The sequence below is a fragment of the Haliotis rufescens genome, unplaced genomic scaffold, assembly GCF_023055435.1.
Source record: "Haliotis rufescens isolate VD_foot unplaced genomic scaffold, xgHalRufe1.0.p SCAF_12, whole genome shotgun sequence".
Lineage (NCBI taxonomy): Eukaryota > Metazoa > Mollusca > Gastropoda > Lepetellida > Haliotidae > Haliotis > Haliotis rufescens.
Window position 1 is genome coordinate 26,620,639 of NW_025963802.1, and position 21,233 is coordinate 26,641,871.

Sequence of the window (21,233 nt, forward strand, 5' to 3'; positions counted from 1 at the left end):
CATAGTTACTGTATGTGTTGTAATGCAATGTTAATCTGCTAATCTAGCTGTTGGTCAGTGTACAGTTAATTCAGTTCACTGAGATGTATTCACTTAGAAATATAACTACTGATACACTGATAAATGTTCACTCAGTATTGTAAATGTTGGGGTGCATTGTCTGTCTTTAGGGCATATGCTCAATAAGACGATATGGGTAGTGTAAGGTCAAGACCTGTGTATCTACCATTAACGATGCGGTCATCAAGATTTGTACACCACATAATCACGACCCCATCAGTTTCATATCCTTTACTTATGTTAATTTGAATTTTACTTGCTAAATGTATAATGATAAAGGTAAAATATTACAGTAAAACATGGATAGAACAACCATGGGTAGTGCGAATGAAAGGATAGAATGAACTGTTACAAAATCCCTGAGTTGTCCACTATATATAATATCTTATAAAATCTACATCAGTGTTCCAGTTTACCAGTAATTACCAGTTTGTTACTGGTAAAATTAGGCTTGGACAGTAATTCTTGTGACTGCTTGTCCCTGTGGACAGGCAAATTAGTTGCGGTATCTTGTAAATCTTTGTTGTTGAACAAAATATCATCGATAGTTAAAAAAGTATACTTTTCAAATGAAGTCAGCTTGTCTGTTATCATCAGGGTTTCTCCTGATCTAATTTTAGTGCATGAAAATAATATTTCGCTTTGCTGTGAGGTTAAATATCTATTTGTAATGACTTAGTCGTGAATCAAATTGAAATATTCAGAAAAAAAAAGAAAAATAGGGATTGAACTTTGTGTGAATTTCATGTAGATCTAAATAAATTACTTCAGAAAAAACATCACTGAATTTGTCAGCCATGAAAGTACATTGAAATTGAAAGTTTAAAATCAGGTAAATTTCTTATGATTTTTATTAGTTCAAACTTGGGACTGACAAAAATTGGGTGGGACTGGTAATTTTTAGAGTTGTCAGTTCACAGGAACCGACAGTTTCAAAAGCCAACCGGAAACAGTGTACATATATATAGCAACAATCTACAGTGACCTGATATTTGACCCCTGTATAAGTCCAAATACCACAGATTAGTGAAAGGTAGAGTGAACTTAAAAATCTCAGTGTCAGTTGGCTATATATACTCAATCAGTGGCAAATCAACACAATCAGCGCTGACAATTCAACCTTGTTAAACTTGTTTTATGGTAATCCTACCAGTAATTGGACTAATTTTGTCTGTAAAGTACCCATTAAACATGTAAATTTCACGAGAGAGTGTTCACTTGTTTTATCCAATACGGCAGAAGTTTCTTAGAGAAATGTTATAACAAAAAATGCATACAACAAACTGATTGTAGTTCACGACATCCATGTTCTACTATAATTTTGAATTAATCCATAACATCATATTTGTTTGAAATATCAGGAAAAAAAAACAAGAAATCTTTTTACAAGTTAATAATGATGGTATATGTTTTGCATGTGAACAGCTCGTCTGTTGGGGGCTCAAACCTGAGCACCACTGCCCTCCCTGCAGCAGAAGGAAGTCAACAAATTCCAAGACTGTGAATAGACTGGCGAAAACAAGAAGAATGTTTGCTGCTATGACTACATTTCATTCAGCGAAAGGATCTGTGTAAAGAACAGCAGAAGAAAATACCACTGCTACCCTCTTCCAAACATTAGGTATCCTAATCCCTGCCCATCTCACCTGCCAAGCCTTTGTTGGAATACCATTAGGGGTATTCAATGAGGATGCCCAACTTGCCTGACCCATAAGATATAAAGTGTCGGGCATATGGGAAAAAATAAATTAGTTGCCCTTGGGCAAGTAAAAAAAATCATTTGTGTTGACTTTGAAACTTAGAAGATGCATCGTGTGTTTGTCAACTACACATGAAGTACCTCACACATAATTTTCTGTTTTGCACATCTCCCATAACCTGTTGCTTCAGTAAACAAAGTTTTGTCGTCAAATCAGAGTTTTCTTCTTCTCTATGGTTAGCAGGGAAAGTTAAAAATCAGGTTGGGCAAGTAGATTTGTTACGTTAACTCCCCTTTGGGCAAGTAGGAAGTTTTGGTATTTGAACAACCCTGGGTACCATGTTATTCTACTTGCTCAAGTACCAAGTGTACTAGACATACTGTACGTTATCTATACCTGATGATTTTAAATCAAGTTAACTAACCTGATAATCCTCATTAATCCTACAGTCTAGCGATTAGCCTCCACTCATTCACATGGCATTGAAGCCAGGCCGACATGAAAATACACAAATTTCCGTACTTTTCACTGATTATCGCCCTTTAACATGTGTAACATTAACATAATGTCATGTAGTTCAACAATGCTCAATATCTTGAATAGTTTTTCATAGAACATAGGTAATTAGTATGGGGCATTATTTACAACAAAACATGATCGATCATCTTTTTGAGGCAGTGATAAATGATCCACTCAGCATGGTAACAAATGGTCATAGTTTTAAGTCCTCGTATGATTTTGAGTCAAATACCAATGTAAAAGGACTATCGGACAAACTTTCTAAAAGACAAGATTAATCATTAGAACTCCTGTTCTTTTATTTGACTACTCACTAGATATAATATATACCCTAAAAAAAAAGAAAAACTAAACTTAAAACAACATATACAGAAAATGATGAATGATAGGCGTAAGTAAATATGCACTAAGCATGACACATGCAACACAAACAGACTGTATTTATCTCACTACACATTAACATATCTAATGCAAACAGTAGGGATGAACTGTAGGTAAATATAGTGATACAACTTGTGTGGTCAGGCAGTGCACCTAGTGTACCACAGCACACTGCTCCTCTCAGTATTGATTGACACTCACTTGCAAAGGCCATAGTACTTCAGACAATAACAACCCACAGGTTTGTTTTCCTTGAAGACAAAGTAAAACATTCACCAATAACAAAACTATTGATTAGCCTCCAAACAATCTAATCACTACCTTACAATATTGGCAAAACTGAATTACTGCTTAAACAAACTTTCTGATTGAAACCCAGTTCATGTTGTATTGACTCCATTTCCTAATATTATTATGTTGATTAATTAATTTCCTTGAGAGTGGCATTTAACATAACTGTTTCAGTCAGACACTTTCCAAACCTTTTTTGGGGACACTTAAGTCAGTGAAAGGTTCTGCAACAAACTCCTAGCCTCTAAACATGAGAATTTTTAAGCCATGGTTTGCTGGTAGAAATGTCATCATCATAATAAGGTGGCTGTGCAAACACGTGATAGTGTGAGCAGGGTTCGAAATGAACATAAGCCATCTAGTCTGAGACAAGCAACATTCAGTAAGGACAAGTGACATTTCCTTGTGGGCTACCACCTTTACTATTACTATTAGGTAGATGGCAACTCTGTAGCAAATCATTTTTGCGGACTAGTGAAACAATAAAATAATTTCTAACCCTAACAAGACATTTTCACAGTTATTGGCATGTGATTGATTAAGCTGTTGGTTACACATCAAACCTCTTTGAATATTTATATGATTCAGATCACCATGCTTCTGAAGCATTGTGAAACACTTGCCTGGTTAGAAAGATCATTCATAATAAGTTAGTTATATTGGAGTAGTTCATTCCAGGATTTGATTAACAAAGAAAAGGGAACTCCACACAAATAAGCAAAGCTGAACATGATTTTCAAAAGTTACTCGACCCTCCAGTCGCCATCCTCGATTTTGTGCTTTAAACATGATATAGTGCAATTCCAGCCAATGGACACATATTTTTTCACTGAGGCGATTTTTTTTTATTTCTTGGTTTACAGATTTCAAACTCATTTCAAAAGTGAGGTAGGCTAATTGAAAAAAAAAAGCCTCTCAGATTTTTTTACTTGAATTTTATCCTAAAACATATGGAGTAAGAAAAGTAAAATAATTCAATTTTTCAAGAATTTTTTTTTATATCCCTGGCACTCATCTTGTGCACAAACGGCAATATAACAATATGGGTGGTCAATAACTCTTTCAACACGAGCCAACCAAAAGATTACTGCAGTGACACCAAATTAAGTTCCCAGAGACTCTTGTGTGATAGATGATGCCAATTTTTATCAAGGAATTAACTAGTTGTAAAACATCTTTGCTTCTTTATGTGTGGCTATACACCACTTGAAGCGTCTTATTAATCCTATTGTTTATAAATATGAAAGTTATGTGTATCACATTATTTAAATAATTAATTTACAACTTAATTAAGTTCATTTTAAGATAAAAGAATGTAAGCTAACACATTTATAACTTCTAGGTTAAGAACCAAGAAAGTGAAAATTTAACAATATTCGGCAAATATAAGATTTCATAAAATCCACTTGCCTATTTCTTTTTTAGTTTCATTGTTTACATAATCAGAAAATTATTTTAAAAAGAATTATAAATAATGTCTGTCATCACCCATTTCCCGATAATAGTGGCTTTACGCTCACTAACATGAGGAAATACCTCCGTTTTCGAAGCTTCGTATGAATAATATGTATGCTGAAGGCATTCGTGTCAGTACCTATAAAAAACCTTATATTGTTCAACCGACATAATGATAATACGGAAGTAACATCCACTGGAGTCAAGTATGACCTTTATAAGATTTTGACGCAAGGTTTTGGGTAAATCATGTTATTCTGAACGTTTTAACAATGTTACTCAGGAGATCGCGATCTTTATTAAAATATGGAACTTCATAGACATATAGTGCTAGGTTACAAGCTGTGACAAAGATTTCTTATGCATATATTTTGGCATTAAACATCATGTACGAGCTGAGAAATAGAGGCAACGAAAGCCGAGACATCATTTGACTTACATTACATGCGATTGCACAAAAAGATGGAAATAATAACTTAGATGTCAGTTTGGCAACTTTTAGATACATTTTTTTTTATTTCATTTATTACTTTGTATAATATATTTAAAGATTTGCTTGAAACATCTTTATTTTGCTGTTTGACATGTTCATGAGGACCCGTTGTTGAAGTGTGTGTCCGAGAATTCAATTTTCAACAAGCGTATCGTTGATGAAGTCATCTATATCCCCCGTCCCAAACCAGGTAACTGACCCAACATTGCAATGGAAATTCTAAAATAAACATTTCTAAAACTCCTTAATATCAAATGGCACCATTTCTGTTCAGTATGTGCTTTATATATAGACATGCAATATTTGGCAAGGAAATATTTCTGTGAATAATACCCTGTGATACAAATTTCTAAAATTCATAAATAGCAAAAGGCAACAATTCAGCATGTGTCTGATAGATGTACAAAATTTCACCCGGAATCAAACCCTACCTTTATTGTTTTCTAAGTCAAACTTGTTGCCATGGAAACGTAAAAAATAAACATTTCTAAAAGTGCTAAATATAAAAAGGCACCAGTTCAGCATGAGTCCTACCCGTGAAGATTCCGGGGAAGAATAGGTCTTCAGCAACCCATGCTTGCCTTAAACGGCGACTAACAGGATCGGGTGGTCAGGCTCGCTGACTTGGTTGATACGAGGGGTGTTCATTAAAGATTTCCCCTGACCAACTTCCGATGGACCTGGTGGAATGAAACTTGGCATAGGTATTAGTCTTTCTCCAGATAGGAACCACCAAGAGTTACACACGTCTCCCTTCGTTTTATGCAACTATGGAGACCTCGCTTGTAAAAGCCCTCATTTTGCGTCTCAAACCAGGACTTGACTTCAGAAATCAGTGTTTCATCATCTGTGAAACGTTTTCCCTTCATAAATGACTTCATGGTTGTAAAGAGGTGGAAGTCAGATGGTGCAAGGTCAGGAGAGTAAGAAGTATGTGGAAGGATTTCATAGCCACAGGACCGCTTCTGTCTGGGCAACATGAGAGTAGTGTACTGGAGCATTGTCTTGCAGGAGACGGACACCCTTGGTCAGCATGCCACGCCTCTTAAACTTGATAGCGTCCCACAATTTCCGCAGCAGTGAAGCATAATAAGCTCCTGTAATTGTTGTACCCTTTGCCAAGAAATCCATCATAACTACTCCGTGCTGGTCCCAAAACACTGTGAGCATGACCTTGCCTGCAGAGGGTTGGACGCCGTGCCTTCTTTGGGGGTGGTGACTCCACATGCTTCCATTGCATCGACTGAACTTTAGTCTTAGGATCATTGTGATGGACCCATGTTTCATCCTGTGTGATTAGCCTGCTTTTGGAAAGGTGCAACATGGTAATCCATCGTGCAGACACCTTATGCATGTTCAAATTGTCATGGATGATTTTTACCACAGACCTTACACTGATCTTGACATCTTGTGCTAACTGGCGAACAGTTATACGACGGTCTGCCAAAATGGCGGTCTCCACTTGATGGATAGTGTCCTCATCAATGGCTGAATGGGGGCGACCAGGAATAACAGTTGTTTCCACAGATGTCTGACCACACTTGAACTGGCGATGCCAGTGTTTAACAACGTCATATGGTGGGGCATCTTCCCCATAAGTTGCTTTCATTTCATCGAAAGTTTCTTTTGGTGCGACCTTTCAAATATAAAAACCTAATCACTGCTCGGTATTCTACTGGCTCCATTGTCACACCCTACTTGATCATAACACCTGTAAAAGTGGTAAGATTAATAGTTCGGTGCTGCAAATTCAGACATAACCCATAGATACATGTATCATTACACATGTGAAATTTCAACCAAATATGATAACCCTAAGTGGTTTAGGGGAAATCTTTAATGAACACCCCTCGTACATGTCATCGATCCCAATTGCGTGGATCGATGCTCATGATATCAATCACTGGATTGTCTGGTCCAGACTCGATTATTTACAGACTGCCGTCATATAGCTGGAATATTGCTGAGTGCGGCGTTAAACAACAAACCAACCATCAGCATGAGTCTGATAGACATGCAAAGTTTCGTAGAAAAATATTTAACGGTTTCTGAGCTATGTTCCGGAAATGATTTCGGGACGCACACACATACCACTCACGCACGCACACACGCATGCACAGACGGATGGACGGAACCCAACTTCGTTGGGGTGGGGGATAATAACACTGCGGGTAATAGTGAATAACCTTTTAATCTTTTGATAAAAAATGTTAAATTGAAATGGAATACTTACTTCAGAAATTGCGAAATGTGATAGATTGAATAAATGAATGATATGATAGGTAGGTTAATAAAATTATATACTATTTTGACGTGACTTGGCCGGTCTTATCTGCCTGCAGTGTCTGGTTACTCGTGGCTTCTTGGCCCATGTACTGGCCAACAGTGTTGATAGAGTTAAACTGGTCACCACCGCACTTTGCATTGACAAGCTTTGATGGATCCTAGCGAGAAATAACAGAGTGACTTCCCTTTGGTTTACATGTTGCAAATGAAATCTTTTTTTATGTTTGAACAGTTTTTGCATTTTTTAAAGTAAAGATTGGCAGTAATAGGAGTGATATGTATTTTTATTTTTTTTCAACATTTGGACTTTGAAAGAGTGGCGCATCCGTAAACCAAGTGATAGTAAAAATGTCACCTTTGTTTGCTACAATTTGGATTTTGTTTTATAATACTAATTAGAAAGCTCTATGCTCACATGACCATTGTTACCTTTGTAATTATTAACATTGTGTCAACTGGGACACTATTATTTGTACCTGTGAAAATAATAAATTATTCATATTGTTGATTTCATGACCTTTTTGTGGTGACAGACATCAATGTTCAGTTTCAGAACAATTGGTGTAATGTTGTAGAGAATATGAAATAATGTGCAACATTGTTTTAGAACATTACATGCAAAGAAAAAGAAGTTTTTTTGTGACATGTGGAACAAACTTGAACCTACTTTCAGCTTTTATCATTTACGCAAAATTTCAGCTTTCTAAGTGTTATGGTTCTTGAGTATAGGCTTTTGTGAAAAATTGATTGATTAAATACTTTGATTATTTAACCACCTTTAAGAAGATAATTAACAATAAAACAAGAAGAAGAAGTCATCAATATCACCAACTGTTTTAAATATGTTTGTTCATTAATTAACACAGCACTCAGCTATATTCCAGCTATATTACAGCGGCCTGAAAGCCTAATCAAATCTTTTACCTGATGTGTACACAAAGTTTCACAAAGATGTATATATTGAAACATTTTGGCCTGCTCAAACAGTTTTTATGTTTTCCCCTGATACAATAAGGTAAGACCAATATCTAGTCTCTGAAATGAAAATGTTTTACAGAATAAATATGTTAAATTATAGACTTGCATGGGCTGTATTGGATATATTCTTTTAAGGGTCTGTGTGACAGACTACCATATGGTGTAGGATGGTGAAACTTTGCCGGGACAAGCCTGACAACCTCTCCTCATTTTGTTGCTCATTACCATTCCTGTTCCAAGTCATATTAATTTCCATGGCTATGCACCATTATTTTGAAACCATGGATCTAAATCCCTTACCTACTGGTCTGGACAATGACATCCACCATCCCCCTGTATTTGCCCGGCTCTATATCAGCATCTTCCTTATCATCCTCATCCACAGTGGGTTTTTTTCTGCGCTTGAATAGAGATCCTTTTTTCTTCTTTCCCGTCTTCTCCTGAACAACCTGTTAAACAGCACAGAGAGTTTGTTTGTTAGTTACATGGTTGGTTGGTTTGTTGTTTTACGCCGCACTCAGCAATATTCCAACTATAGGTCCTGTGATGTGACCTACCACCACCACTCTGACCTCCACAACCGTAATGTCAGTCACAATACTCTATTCCTAGACTTTGGTGTAAATTTCGACTTTCATTGGTGGACTTTCATTAGATAAGCTTACTAGAACAAAATACATTTTACTTGACCCAGGCTTCAGACTCATGGTTATTGTCGAAGACTGTGGACATGTGACCCAACCACATCAGTCTGACCTCCACATAAATACCCCATAAACGATGTCCCTGTCAATCAAGTGTATAGAACTGTCACACCCTTACCTTGTGGGTATCAACTGCTTGAGCTGTGACAACTGGGGCTACCGCTGCACTATTCCACATCCTCTCCTCTTCATCTTGACGCTGAAGAATGTAGTTTACTATTTTCAGTATGGATCATGTTGGGAGACACACATGTATGGATATAACTTTAATTTTTCAAGCTCTATTGCAGACCAAATCAAAAGAACAAATCTCTAATTCTGAGACATTCTGAACAGATTACAGTTCTCAGGAAATGTGACACAGTATTCATGCCTATTAACGTGTGACATTACAGCCACATTATGATAACTTGACAGTTCTGCTTGTTGGCATTATCCCAGCAAACACACAACATTGCTGGAAAGTTGTGTGAATGTAATGTTCGCAAACAACGTCACAAGATTGGGTAAACATATTTTCATGACATGAGCACAAAACATTGATGGCGTATTACATTATGAATTATTTTTCACATATCAAGACACATATTGCTTTATGTTTATACATCGAAAATAGCTAAAAAAAGTAAATACGAATGCATATATTGAATGTTGTGATGCAACATTGCTACAACGTTGCAAGGAGTGACTACTGGTCTGGAAATCACTATTGCGATAACTATTGATATTGAAAGAAACTATTGCGATAACTATTGATATTGCAAGCAGCTATTGCGATAAATATCGATAATTTTCAGTGTATCATTTCAGATGGATTTTAGAGTTGAATTAAACCTTGGAACTGAAGTTTCCTTTGAATGTGATAACCATAACAACAAATAAAAAGTGAAGTTTGAGATATGATTTGTTTTTTCTTTACCCTAATAATTTAAGAAAACGAATCTTCCACATTACCATGCATGTGTAAATTACTACCACGCATGATCAAAAGAAAAACAAATTTGAACAGCATTGCATCTATTTTATTGATATGGTAAATACAATCGAAACTATCGATATTCCTAAGTGAAATCAATACTTTTGATCGAAAACTGATTTAACAATCAATTTATTGACTTAAGTGCTTACCAATAGATATTAGTATTGGATTTGATATTTCGATTTATCTTGACCCCTAGCAAGGATGTACACGCAACTGTTTGAATAAACAGATTTCATATTTAATTATAATGAATATAGAAAGGGTTTTGTCAGCATGTACATATAATGTATGTCTATATATCAATATTTATGTAACAATATTTGGTTCTAATTGTACCATACAAATTACGGTAAACGGCATAAATGTGAAATAACTCATGACAAAAAAAATAGTCACCTTATTGAGTTCTTAATGGTTAGTACATTTAATAGAAACTAATACCCCGTTCACATGCACCTCTATGCAAATGTGTGTATATTTGCATTAATGTGTAAATATACATACATGAGTATACTTGTCATATGAACACGTTTTCTTGTGTGTATATTTACACCAGGAGCACATTTACATCATGTCTGGAGCAGGTGCAAAAGTAAATGTAAATTTAAACTGTATGTATATAGGTTGTAATGTGGTAACGTCAGAGGATGATCTAATTTATATATGTTGATTTGCCAACACCATACAAATTCTGAATTCTGTATTCTATTCAGTATACAGCAATAACAACTTTAATGGGGACATGGAGAGCTGGGTAGACAGTGTTTTCTTTGGGTTTCAAGGAGTCAAAAATTTGTGTACAGATTAAGTCAAACACATGTTGCTTCATGTGAAGATTTCTGTAAGATAACTCTCTTCTCATTCAACTTTGATTGGAAAACAACATTTTCATATTGAAAGACATGAATAGAATGATGAATATGTGTGCCTTACACGATTTACATATCTCATGTACACACCATAGCTAATTTTCATGTGAACGCATGGTAAATTTACATATACACACGTATGTACAAACGTATGTATGTCCAAAATTACTTACGTGAGTAAATGTTGTGCATGTGAACGGGGCATGTTTGGTACACCATATTGATGCAGGGATACTGAACCACAAAAGAAACATCACCATGGATAGATATATTTAAAACCTTATTTGTCCAAACACTGTCAATATACTTTGAGACATATTGAAAAGATGAAACTTGGCAAAACTGATCATCATGGTTAAAATTAACGTGTCAAATGTTCTTAAAGTAAAACACAATACTAGTCTCTGAAAATGGTATCACAAGTCAGTATCTCGTGTGTCCATCATGTGCATTGATGACTGCCGTGCAAAGTCAATACATGGAAAGGATGAGGCGGTTGATGAAGGCCATAGGCACTTGAGCCCACACTCTGAGGAACGCCTGACGCAGGTCAGCTGCAGTTGTCGGCCTTGGTCGGACGTCATTCAGACGTCCCACAGGTGCCTAATGGGATTTAAATCAGGACTAAGGGCAGGCCACAGCATGGTTCTGATGCCTTTCTGCTGGAGGAAGTCTCTTGTTGCAGTGTGGGCATGGGCGTTATCATGCTGAAACTTGTGATTGCAGCGACGTGCCAAATGAGGTATGGCGTGTGGTCACTTAATCAATGTACCGAGCTGCTGTGACACCATTGCCTCTCTCTGGACCGATGTTCTGGAAGACTACAGGGCCGATCCTCTGTGCAAGACCAATTCCACCCCACATCATGATGCTCGTGGTGTCAGAATATGACAGTGGAGGTGTCTGCTCGTCAGTCGTCGACGCACAGTGTCCGCACTAATGTGTAGCTGGTGTGTCCCCATGGTCTGTTGAACAGTTTCCGCAGCAGTAACAAAGCGATCTTTAAGATGCTGTCACACAATCTGACGATCCTGACGTCGGGTGGTGACTCTTGGTCTTCCACTACATGGTCGGTCATCTGTAGTGTTTGTGGTCGGGTACCGTTGCTGCAGCCTGTATATGGTCCTTACGTGGACTTGAAATGCATTGGCTACTTGCTGGACGATTTGTCCAGCTTGCAATCGTCCAAGGGCTTGGTGTCGCTGATTTCTTATCAATCTTGGCATGTGGTAGCAATTCAATAATGAACAACAGTCATGGGAAAGATGACATATCCCCCCAGCAGCTGTCTGTAAAGTAACCACAAGTAAATGTGCAATTCTGTATGTAATGAGTCAAGAGTTGAATGTTCTTAAAGAAGCATACATTGTTTACCCACAAAAGATACACCACGGTCGCATCCATATGAAATGAAAAGTAAAACAAGTGTGTTTCTGTGTTGTTTTTTTATGCAAACAAATGACAAATTACAAGAAAAAATAACTAAACAAGCGTATAGTCAACGAAGTCATCTATATCCCCCGCCCATTTTAACACGTTATGGTCCCAAACCAGGAAACTGACCCAACATTTCTCTTAGCCCTGTCAAAATAGCTGCAATGGAAATTCTAAAATAAACATTTCTAAAACTCCTTAATATCAAATGGCACCAGTTCAGTATGTGCTTTATATATAGACATGCAATGTTTGGCAAGGAAATATTTAGCAGTTTATTTGTTATACTGCATAAGTGAACCCACCCTATATTAAAACTTAAATCCAACTTGTTGCCATGGAAACGTAAAAAATAAAAATTTATAAAATTCCTAAATAGCAAAAGGCACCAGTTCAGCATGAGTCTGATAGACATGCAAAGTTTTGTTAGAAAGTTTTGAATGGGTTTTGAGAACTCTACACTATAGAACCTAAGTCCAACTTGTTGCCATGTAAACGTAAAAAATAAAACCTTCTAAAATTCCTAAATAGCAAAAGGCACCAGTTCAGTATGTAGTTTAAACCTATGAAAAGTAACATGGAGAAATATTCAACAGTTTTTTAGTTCTGCTTCGAAAACTCACATAGTGAGCCTATGTCCAGCATGCTTTCATGAAAATTGGAAAATAAAAAAATTGGACAAATTCCAAAATAGCAAAAGGCACAACTTCACTACTTAAGTGATATAAATGCAAAGTTTGATGAAGAAATATTGAACAGTTTTCGAGTTCTGCTCCAGAAACGATTGAGACAGACGGAAGGACAGACGGACGGACGAACATGCCCATAGCTATATCCCCCCGCATTATATGCCAGGGGGATAATGAATGTTATCTGATCTGGGTGGATTTTTATAGGGCAAGAAATTAGGGAACGCATGTACATTTCAATTTGCATGGAACTCGCATGCATCAGGTTACCATGGCCATTGCCGTGATGCGTTTGGGGCGATCCGTTTTATTGTCATCTGCTTTGTTTTTTTATCAAATTTCATTTTTCCGGACAAAGTACCGTATATGACCGCGTATAAGCCGAATTTTGAGGACCAGAAAAAAGATTCTGTAGAAAGGGGTCGGCTTATCCACGGGATACACTTTCATGATAGTATTTTTCAGATCGTGATCTGTCAGAAACATCGCCTGAATGACGGTCCGATAGATTACAACTTCCCGAAAGTTTGGAAGTTGCCACGACTAGAATCATTATTGTTATAAATTATCAATAAAGTTATTATTATACACCAATGTTGTCATTATTACGGTAATGATAAATTTTAGAAACTTTGACAAAAATGACCCAGATATTTAAATGACAACTTTTCATGCAATGTTACTTGGGGTGATGTTTCTTTTGAGGTTCAGTATAGATTTGTATTATGAAGTTGCATTATCGAATTAACTAAACAGGGATAGAAATTAGTACCAGCCCGCTTATATTATATGCCAAGACCAGTTAAAGGTATCCTAAGGGTTAGTAGAACTTCAAACATTTTGGGGGGAATTACTATATGTTATCACTATTCGGGCTCCTTACTTTCATGGTTAATTTCTATCCCTGCTAAAGCCAAACGTACTGCCATGCGCGTATAAATTTTTAAATTTTTTTTGTTTAACTGTATGGTTTCATAACACTGTGAATTTATAAAGTGAACTGTTTACATCTGTTGTGTAAAATGAAACATTTGTGTTTGTTTAATGTATGTTACCAGCGAGTAAAAACTGTTTCATTAGAAAGTTTGCTGTTTATAATTCCATGTACACAGGATACACATAGGAACACGGGACGGGAAAGAAATATAACAGAAATCACCGGAAAAATAAATTTTTTATGATAGTACATATCTACTTGCTACAATTATCTGAAGAACAGTAAAATAGCATGGTGTTTTATTACAATGAATCAGCCTGGTACCTCATATTTTTAATGCTCTATTGCGTGCGATTGTGACATACGTACACAATTATATCTTGGTGGAAACAAAATAAACTTAAAAACAACTTTATAGTAAATATGATCACAATGCCTGCAATAAATGCATGGACCCTGACCATAATTTACTTAAACAGTACTAACATTATTAATCATGCAGGTTGCAATTTTCATTTATTGCTTTTCTTTTGACTTTTCACTGACCATTAAAACTATAAAATATATTTATCAATTTGAGGAAGTAAAATATATTTTTGTTAACTGTGGCATACTTGCATACATGCAGTTTTACTCAATGTCACCAAAATCAGATCTTAGTTCTGAATGGCTAATCATGCTAATAGATGGCCTTGATTGTATGGATTCAGTCCCAAAGACTGTCCTTTAGAATACCGATTCGAGGTTGCATGACTGGAAGACAAATTCCGACTGTCACTTTCCTGATCTGGTAAGCGATGCTCTGATTGGTCGGATGAAAGGTCGTTCTGCAGGACCAGTCATGGGATATCGTCAGATCTTTGTTTGGCGGTAGCGATACCTAAGATCTGCTTTTAATGAGATTGGGTTTTACTACAAGTGCAAGGAACGGAACTCTGCTTATCTGCCCTTGCAATACGATTCTTCTGCCGCTAGGTGCAGCTATCCACATGCTTCCTGCGACAAGTTTCAGCACCAGAATTTACATTTTGATGTTTTCCAGTATAGATATCAGCATTGTTATAGTTTTGCACATTAGATATTGGTAAAGAAGGGATAACTAACCAGATCATGATCATGATGTCATCAGACAAACATGTGTAACCAATCTCTTCTCTATCAATGAAGTTTTGCACCACAATGTAACAAAGGAATGTTTTTATACAGTCGTCCACCTGGCTTATAAAGGTCCTTCATGATGCTACTGTTTCACGTGGTAATGAATGCCTCCCATAATTTTCATTATTTCCCCTACAAATGCAATAGTAAATTTGAGGAAATAAGTTTATTTTTAGTTTCGTAAATTTTCTTTGGTTTTCAACAAATAAAGTTATATGTGACTGTGCTTGTGGTAACACAACTTTATTCAATGTTCGTATTCATGATAGAGCACAATTACAATTCGCACAAATAATTGTTTATTTATGTTCACAGAATCCTGTTGGGGGAAAAGTATCCAATGATTGCTGTAAGTGAAGTCGAAAACATGCTCAAACCAAATAAGGCTGGGCAAGATTTAAGGTAATTTATTCATACACCACTTTTGTAACATTGTGAGAAGGATGAAAATTATACTTTTTTAAAATTTGTCCTGATGGTTGCAGTGTAATGGCTTAAAATCAGTTTTAAAATTCAGAAAGCATAACAAAAAAAGGATTAGTCATTTTATGTAGAGGAGATTAGTTAACATCCTTTTTTATATAGTTCATAACAACAGTGTTGTCTATGTTATTTTTACAGGGATCCCTGAGGAACTCTGTCCATAACACAAGAGCAGTTGATCTTCCATACGACTCCGACAGTGCAAAATTGTAAACCGGTACAACAGATTTTGATTTTGTTTAATGAATGAATTTTGAATATTAATCCTTGTTGTTACTCGTTATATTTTGATACGACAAAGGATGAAATATTTCTTTTAGATGTTCCTTTCTCGTTTTATTCAAAGAGAAAAAATGTCCAGAAACAATTGCTGGCCATTTCTCCTTGTAGATCATACCTGATGTAATAACAATCTCATTAAAATCAGACCTTAGTTCTCGCTTAGCGGTAGCGAGAACTAAGGTCTGATTTTAATGAGATTGGATGTAATAACATCTTGATCTGCTGCAAGTTGGAAAAAAACATTTTTAGTTTAGAGACTACAGTTTGGTATGATGACTATCACAGAACTATGTGAACAGCATCATGTATTACACAGCATCCTACCTCCTGTATCGTGAGTAAACTCATGTGATCAGCATGGTAAACTGTTCATTGCATGCCCTCATAGTATTGCAATGGCCCGCCCTCCTGAACATGCTTCAGATCTCATATGTGGGATTTTGTGTCATTTCGTATCCTGGTAGATTCGTATCTCGTGCACTTTCGTCACCTCTAGTTCTTTTTGCATCGCATCAGTTTTTGGTAACCTGGGATCGGAATCCTATATGTTTCATAAGAAATAACACAGACTTATCTAATAGTTCCACATAGTTGTTTACTTCAGAGCATTGATACAACCGTTCACCATAACAAGCCGCAGACAAAGTTGCCTGACATGCATTGCTGAGGTCTTATTACGTGAGTTTGCAAGGGACCATTAATTTACAATGATGAATTACATGCGAAGATACAACAAGTTTCATATCCCTTCACCAATTTCGTACCCCGTTATATGTTTCATACATTGTAACTTGAGTTATTGTTATACAAACACCAATCTGTTTGTCACTACGGCCATTTCTCATAATTATTGTGACACGAACAATTTAGTTGCACATGATGACAGTTGACAAAGTTGCAGTATTTTGCTTCGGTAATTATTTTTATTTCAATATGTCATCACTAGGGCTGTTAGGATTCATTTGCCTATTCGGTGAATCGAACCGTATCCATTCATGAATTGAATTCGTTATTCGTGGCCACTAGAATCGAATATTTATGAATATGCAAGCATGTGCATTTACATAAAAAATACCCATAAGAACATATTTTATGCATGGATTTCTTCAAAAGACAACACTCTTATACTATTTAATTTGACAGTATTGTGGTCACTGGTCATTGTCGCATTTGAGCAGATACTTACCGTATTCGACGTAATAAGCCCCCACGGCGACATTTGCTAATATATTGGCTAGTGAACAATCCCAATTAGCACCCCTTCCGATTGATCAATGTACACAAGACTTATTTATTCTCGTATAATACACACTCGTGTGTTATATGCACCCTTAATTATGGGCAATTAAATTCTGGAAAAATATATCTGTCGTACATAAACACTTCAGGCTGTCAGCATAAACCACGAAATTTTTCTTTCAACTCTGTTTTTTTCACCAAAATAATAATCTAATAAGAGCCCCCTATTTCTAATTTTGAGAGCGCCCTGGGCGCTTATTACATCGAATACAGTAATTGTACCTGGATAAGTGCAGTATATAAATGAATAATATATTAGTTATATATTAATAATTAACAAACCATGTCAAATAATGTATGTTGTTGTTGCCTCACTGAATATGACAAATAATACATCAACTGCTGACTTGTTATTGTATTCATGAATTAATATTCGTATTCTCTACCCTATATTCGTGATACGAATCGTATTCGCCTCATAGTGTATTCGTTGCAGCCCTAGTCATCACGCACACAACTTTAACAGTTACTTCAAACTTTTCCATATACTTTACACTTAAATATATTTAATAAAGTATTAAGTAAAAGTAATAATACATTATGTCATTGAAGTAACTGACTTAACAGGTCGTTGTTGTTGATCGTTGACATTGTTTCGCTTTGAGTAGAGTAACTGATGAAGGGTTACGAAACTGAGAGATAAGAAAAGAACTAGAGGCGATGAAATTGGTAAGATACGAATCTACTGAGATACAAAATGACCTGTTACCATATGAGCAATGGCTCCAAGCCTTGATCACCGACACCCTAATTATGGACTTAATTAATGTTTTTACTTCGGCCTAATAGTTGCGTTGGAAGTATTCCTATTTATGGGTTAGGTCGAGTAAAGACAAATTACTAACCTTCTTTTTCTGCCATTCTCGCAGGCAAGGTCTTACTAGGGCCGCTGCGACTATAGCCCCAATGAAGAGGCCAATAAAGAAAGCACCGGCTATCCATCCACCGTCACTGACAAACGTCGTCTGCTCGACTCCGATTGTGATGGGCACACACACATCTTCAAGAGTATGACTGCACGATGACATCGCTGACACACATAGGCACTAATTGGTAGATGTGCGATAATCCGTCAACGGATAGTGAAAATAATTTTCTGTACAGTTCAGTGTAGTTTTATCCAAGAACACGGAAAATGCACAGCATCTCGTCTCCTACAATGAGTCCAGCACTTGGCTACTCGATCTACTCCGAGTGCAATCAACTATCACCATACCTGCGATTTGTAGTACTTTTCTTTCTATGAAATGATAATGTAGTTATCACTAACGTATCTGAGTAGCAGATTATAGGGAAAAAACAAAAGAACTGTAATCCATAGTTGTCATATCCTGATTTGAAACGAGCACATGTACACCACCATCTCTGTTGTTGTGGTAAACAGCTCGTGGTTGCTCCGTGGCGACTGTTTCAAGTTCCCCGCGATTGGCCATACGTTTATGGAGGAGTGGAGTGACTTGAAACTGCAAGGAATTGTCGAACAGGGAAAATGCAGGTAAAATTTGCAGGTGAGTGGATGGTTTTCTATCTGTCGGTTATGGAAACTTAATTCTAATATGAAACAAGATTTGTACGTGGTATATTAATGCAGGTGTAAAGTTAACACAGAGTTTACCTGATGTGTTTTTAAGATCACGATCGATGGGTCCACGATATTTCGTACAAATCTACCTGTGTGCCTGTCTACTCTTACAAAAATAAAATAAAAATGTTTGTTTTGGACCTTATGGGGAAACTCGTGAATTCTTACAATGTTGATATAAATACGGCAATGCGACTTTAATTAATGTAAACATGATAGAGACAGAGATGGATGCATATATAATAATGTATATTCAACACGTTCAATAGTTTGAAATTGTAAACAATATTCTACCATGACATATAGAACCCTGCATTCTGATTGGTCTGCCACAGATATCAGTCAGGAGATAACATACTATGTTTCCAATGTAGACGTTTAGAAATAGAATCGACACCTGTTAAAAAAATCATAATAGAAATCAGATCTGATGAGTCAATCAAAGGTTTCAAATCACAATAAACACCTCTGTTTGAAACGCTGATTTGATGGCAGCATCGTCACAGAAGCGAATTTTATCGGGAAACAACATTCCAACTTTCAGTCGTCTATCCGGCGCCAATTTAATTAGCCCACATAATCACCAGAAGCCAATTAGAGCCATCGACTAACAAACTGGGCTTCTGACCTGCGAGGGGCCAACTGGAAAATCTCGTTGACAGCAAGAGGTAATTGAATCCTCACATTTGAGTGGACATGATATATACCTAAAAACATTTTACCAAGCAAATTCATCTGCATGTATAAATGTGTACACGTGTACCATTATGTAGTTTGGCATACAGAAAATATGTGTACATATTATTTTTGTAATAATACAATTTAGTTCATATACTCAACAGCATTGACCCTTATTTTTCAGAATAATTGCATATGACAACAATTACAACACCCTAGTTGTCATCCATGTTTCATGGTATAACCCGCCACCTGTGTATTTGTTGTCATTCACTTAATGCTCAGTTAATGACTTTATTTCAGGTATAATTAGTGGTAGAACTACTCTATGGGCGGCCATTTGGTAAAAAAATATAAAGTTGAAATAAAGGACAAAAGTATGAAATAATAGTCAAATGTTACGAAGAAAGTATTAAATGTTACTGATTAAGGTAAAAATACAAAGTTGAAATAAAGGTCAAAAGTACGCAATATAAATGTGGATCTGAAACATAACTTAATTGGCATCATATAACACCCTTGTGTTGCATCAAGAAAAAAAGGCCCTTTCCCGGGGATGATGCATAAACGCAACATGTATATTCACAATGTGTACATAATACATATGTACGTGTCGTCTGATGGTGGGTGCACGAGGAATGACGGATTATATTGTGCACCTCGGCATGCAGTTATATACACAGCGGAACAAGCCAATTAAACTCGGAATGGTTTACAAATCGCTGCGCCATCTGGTGTTCTTTATTGTCAAAGTCCTTTAGCAGTTTAGTGTCCTTTCGTGCGCACTGACGTTCTTTAGTACACATTGTTCTTTCTTTTCATTTGACGTCTTTTCGTAACATTTGACTATTTAATATGACGGTTTCCGGACCCCTGGACTATTATTGCGTACTTTTGTCCTTTATTTCAACTTTGTATTTTTGTACCGAATAGCCGCCCATACTACTCCATTACCTGACAAGGGCTACAAAATATGTCAATAATGTTCACCGCTGCCTATGAGGGTGCCAGGGTAATAAAGCACTCAGTGGTTCGCATTGTGTCAGGGGTGATTATTTTATCTACGATTTGGGTATAAATCCAGGTCTGATGTGGTGAATGTACTACATGTTATGTAATATGCACATGGAAGCACAGTGAGACAGGACTGATGTGGTGAATGAACTACATGTTATGTAATATGCACATGGAAGCACAGTGAGACAGGACTGATGTGGTGAATGAACTACATGTTATGTAATATGCACATGGAAGCACAGTGAGACAGGACTGATCAGTAGAGTTGCAAAAATCATTGATTGAAGGATTATCTGATAATACATGGAATGATTAGTTTGCTGTTAAAAAGTAAGTGTTCATCTATGTAGGTTTACTAAAGCAGACAGAATACTCCCATATCTGGGAGTGACGTGCCGATATAAAAACAACGTACTTTGTTCCAAGGATTAGCTGAAAATATATTGATTGATTGCTTATTGTTTTCTAACTCTCTGGATTTGCTAAGAACTGAGGACATCATGAACATAGTTGTCACGTGAGCCCTCTCAGCTGACCAATGAGACTTGACACCTTTGTGAAACACCTGAAACAAACTTACATGATCAGTTGAGAAATGAACACCGGTCATTATATCCTGAAATGCTATATATATTTTAAAATATTAGATTGTTACAAAGACACGTGACATCGGACAGGTTTTTTTGTACAGCTTCAGATATATTTTTTATTTTCAAATCATTTTTATTCCAGTTTCAGTGGTTACATACACAGTGATATATACATATATAGCAATTAACATTTTGACGCCGTGGAGGATAGGCCTTGATCATGAAGGATCGAGCAAGATGTTCTGGCATGAAAGTAGTTAACACCATATTTATGAGCAATCGTAGAAAGATAAGCTAATAATAAAGGAATAAACAGTACCGAATTATAGTACTGTAATCCTTATCTTGGAAAAACATTACAGTCTT

General features: G+C 36.4%; 2 protein-coding genes across 7 annotated transcripts in view; one reads left to right on the top strand and one right to left on the bottom strand.

Annotated features, from left to right (window-relative positions):
- Positions 1-18,371, bottom strand: part of LOC124116001 (trichohyalin-like) — a 72,790-nt gene extending 54,419 nt beyond the window's left edge. For 2 of the 5 annotated variants that reach the window (XM_046477213.2, XM_048393458.1), the window contains exons 1-3: positions 17,846-18,370; positions 8,986-9,066; positions 8,464-8,612 (exon numbers count right to left, since the gene is read on the bottom strand). In XM_046477213.2, the coding sequence (XP_046333169.2) occupies positions 8,464-8,612; positions 8,986-9,066; positions 17,846-18,028 (413 nt within the window). In that variant the 5' untranslated portion in view covers positions 18,029-18,370. Of the gene's footprint in view, positions 1-8,463; positions 8,613-8,985; positions 9,067-17,845 lie in introns of all 5 variants that reach the window. The other 3 variants (XM_046477196.2, XM_046477204.2, XM_048393457.1) reach the window with 3 other exon arrangements.
- Positions 18,372-18,395: 24 nt separating this feature from the next.
- The window catches only part of LOC124115984 (limbin-like), a 72,964-nt gene continuing 70,126 nt past the window's right edge, over positions 18,396-21,233 (top strand). The window contains exons 1-2 of one of the 2 annotated variants that reach the window (XM_046477184.2): positions 18,396-18,508; positions 19,127-19,250. The gene's annotated coding sequence lies outside the window, so the exon portion shown is untranslated. The remainder of the gene's footprint in view (positions 18,509-19,126; positions 19,251-21,233) is intronic. The other variant, XM_046477176.2, reaches the window with a different exon arrangement.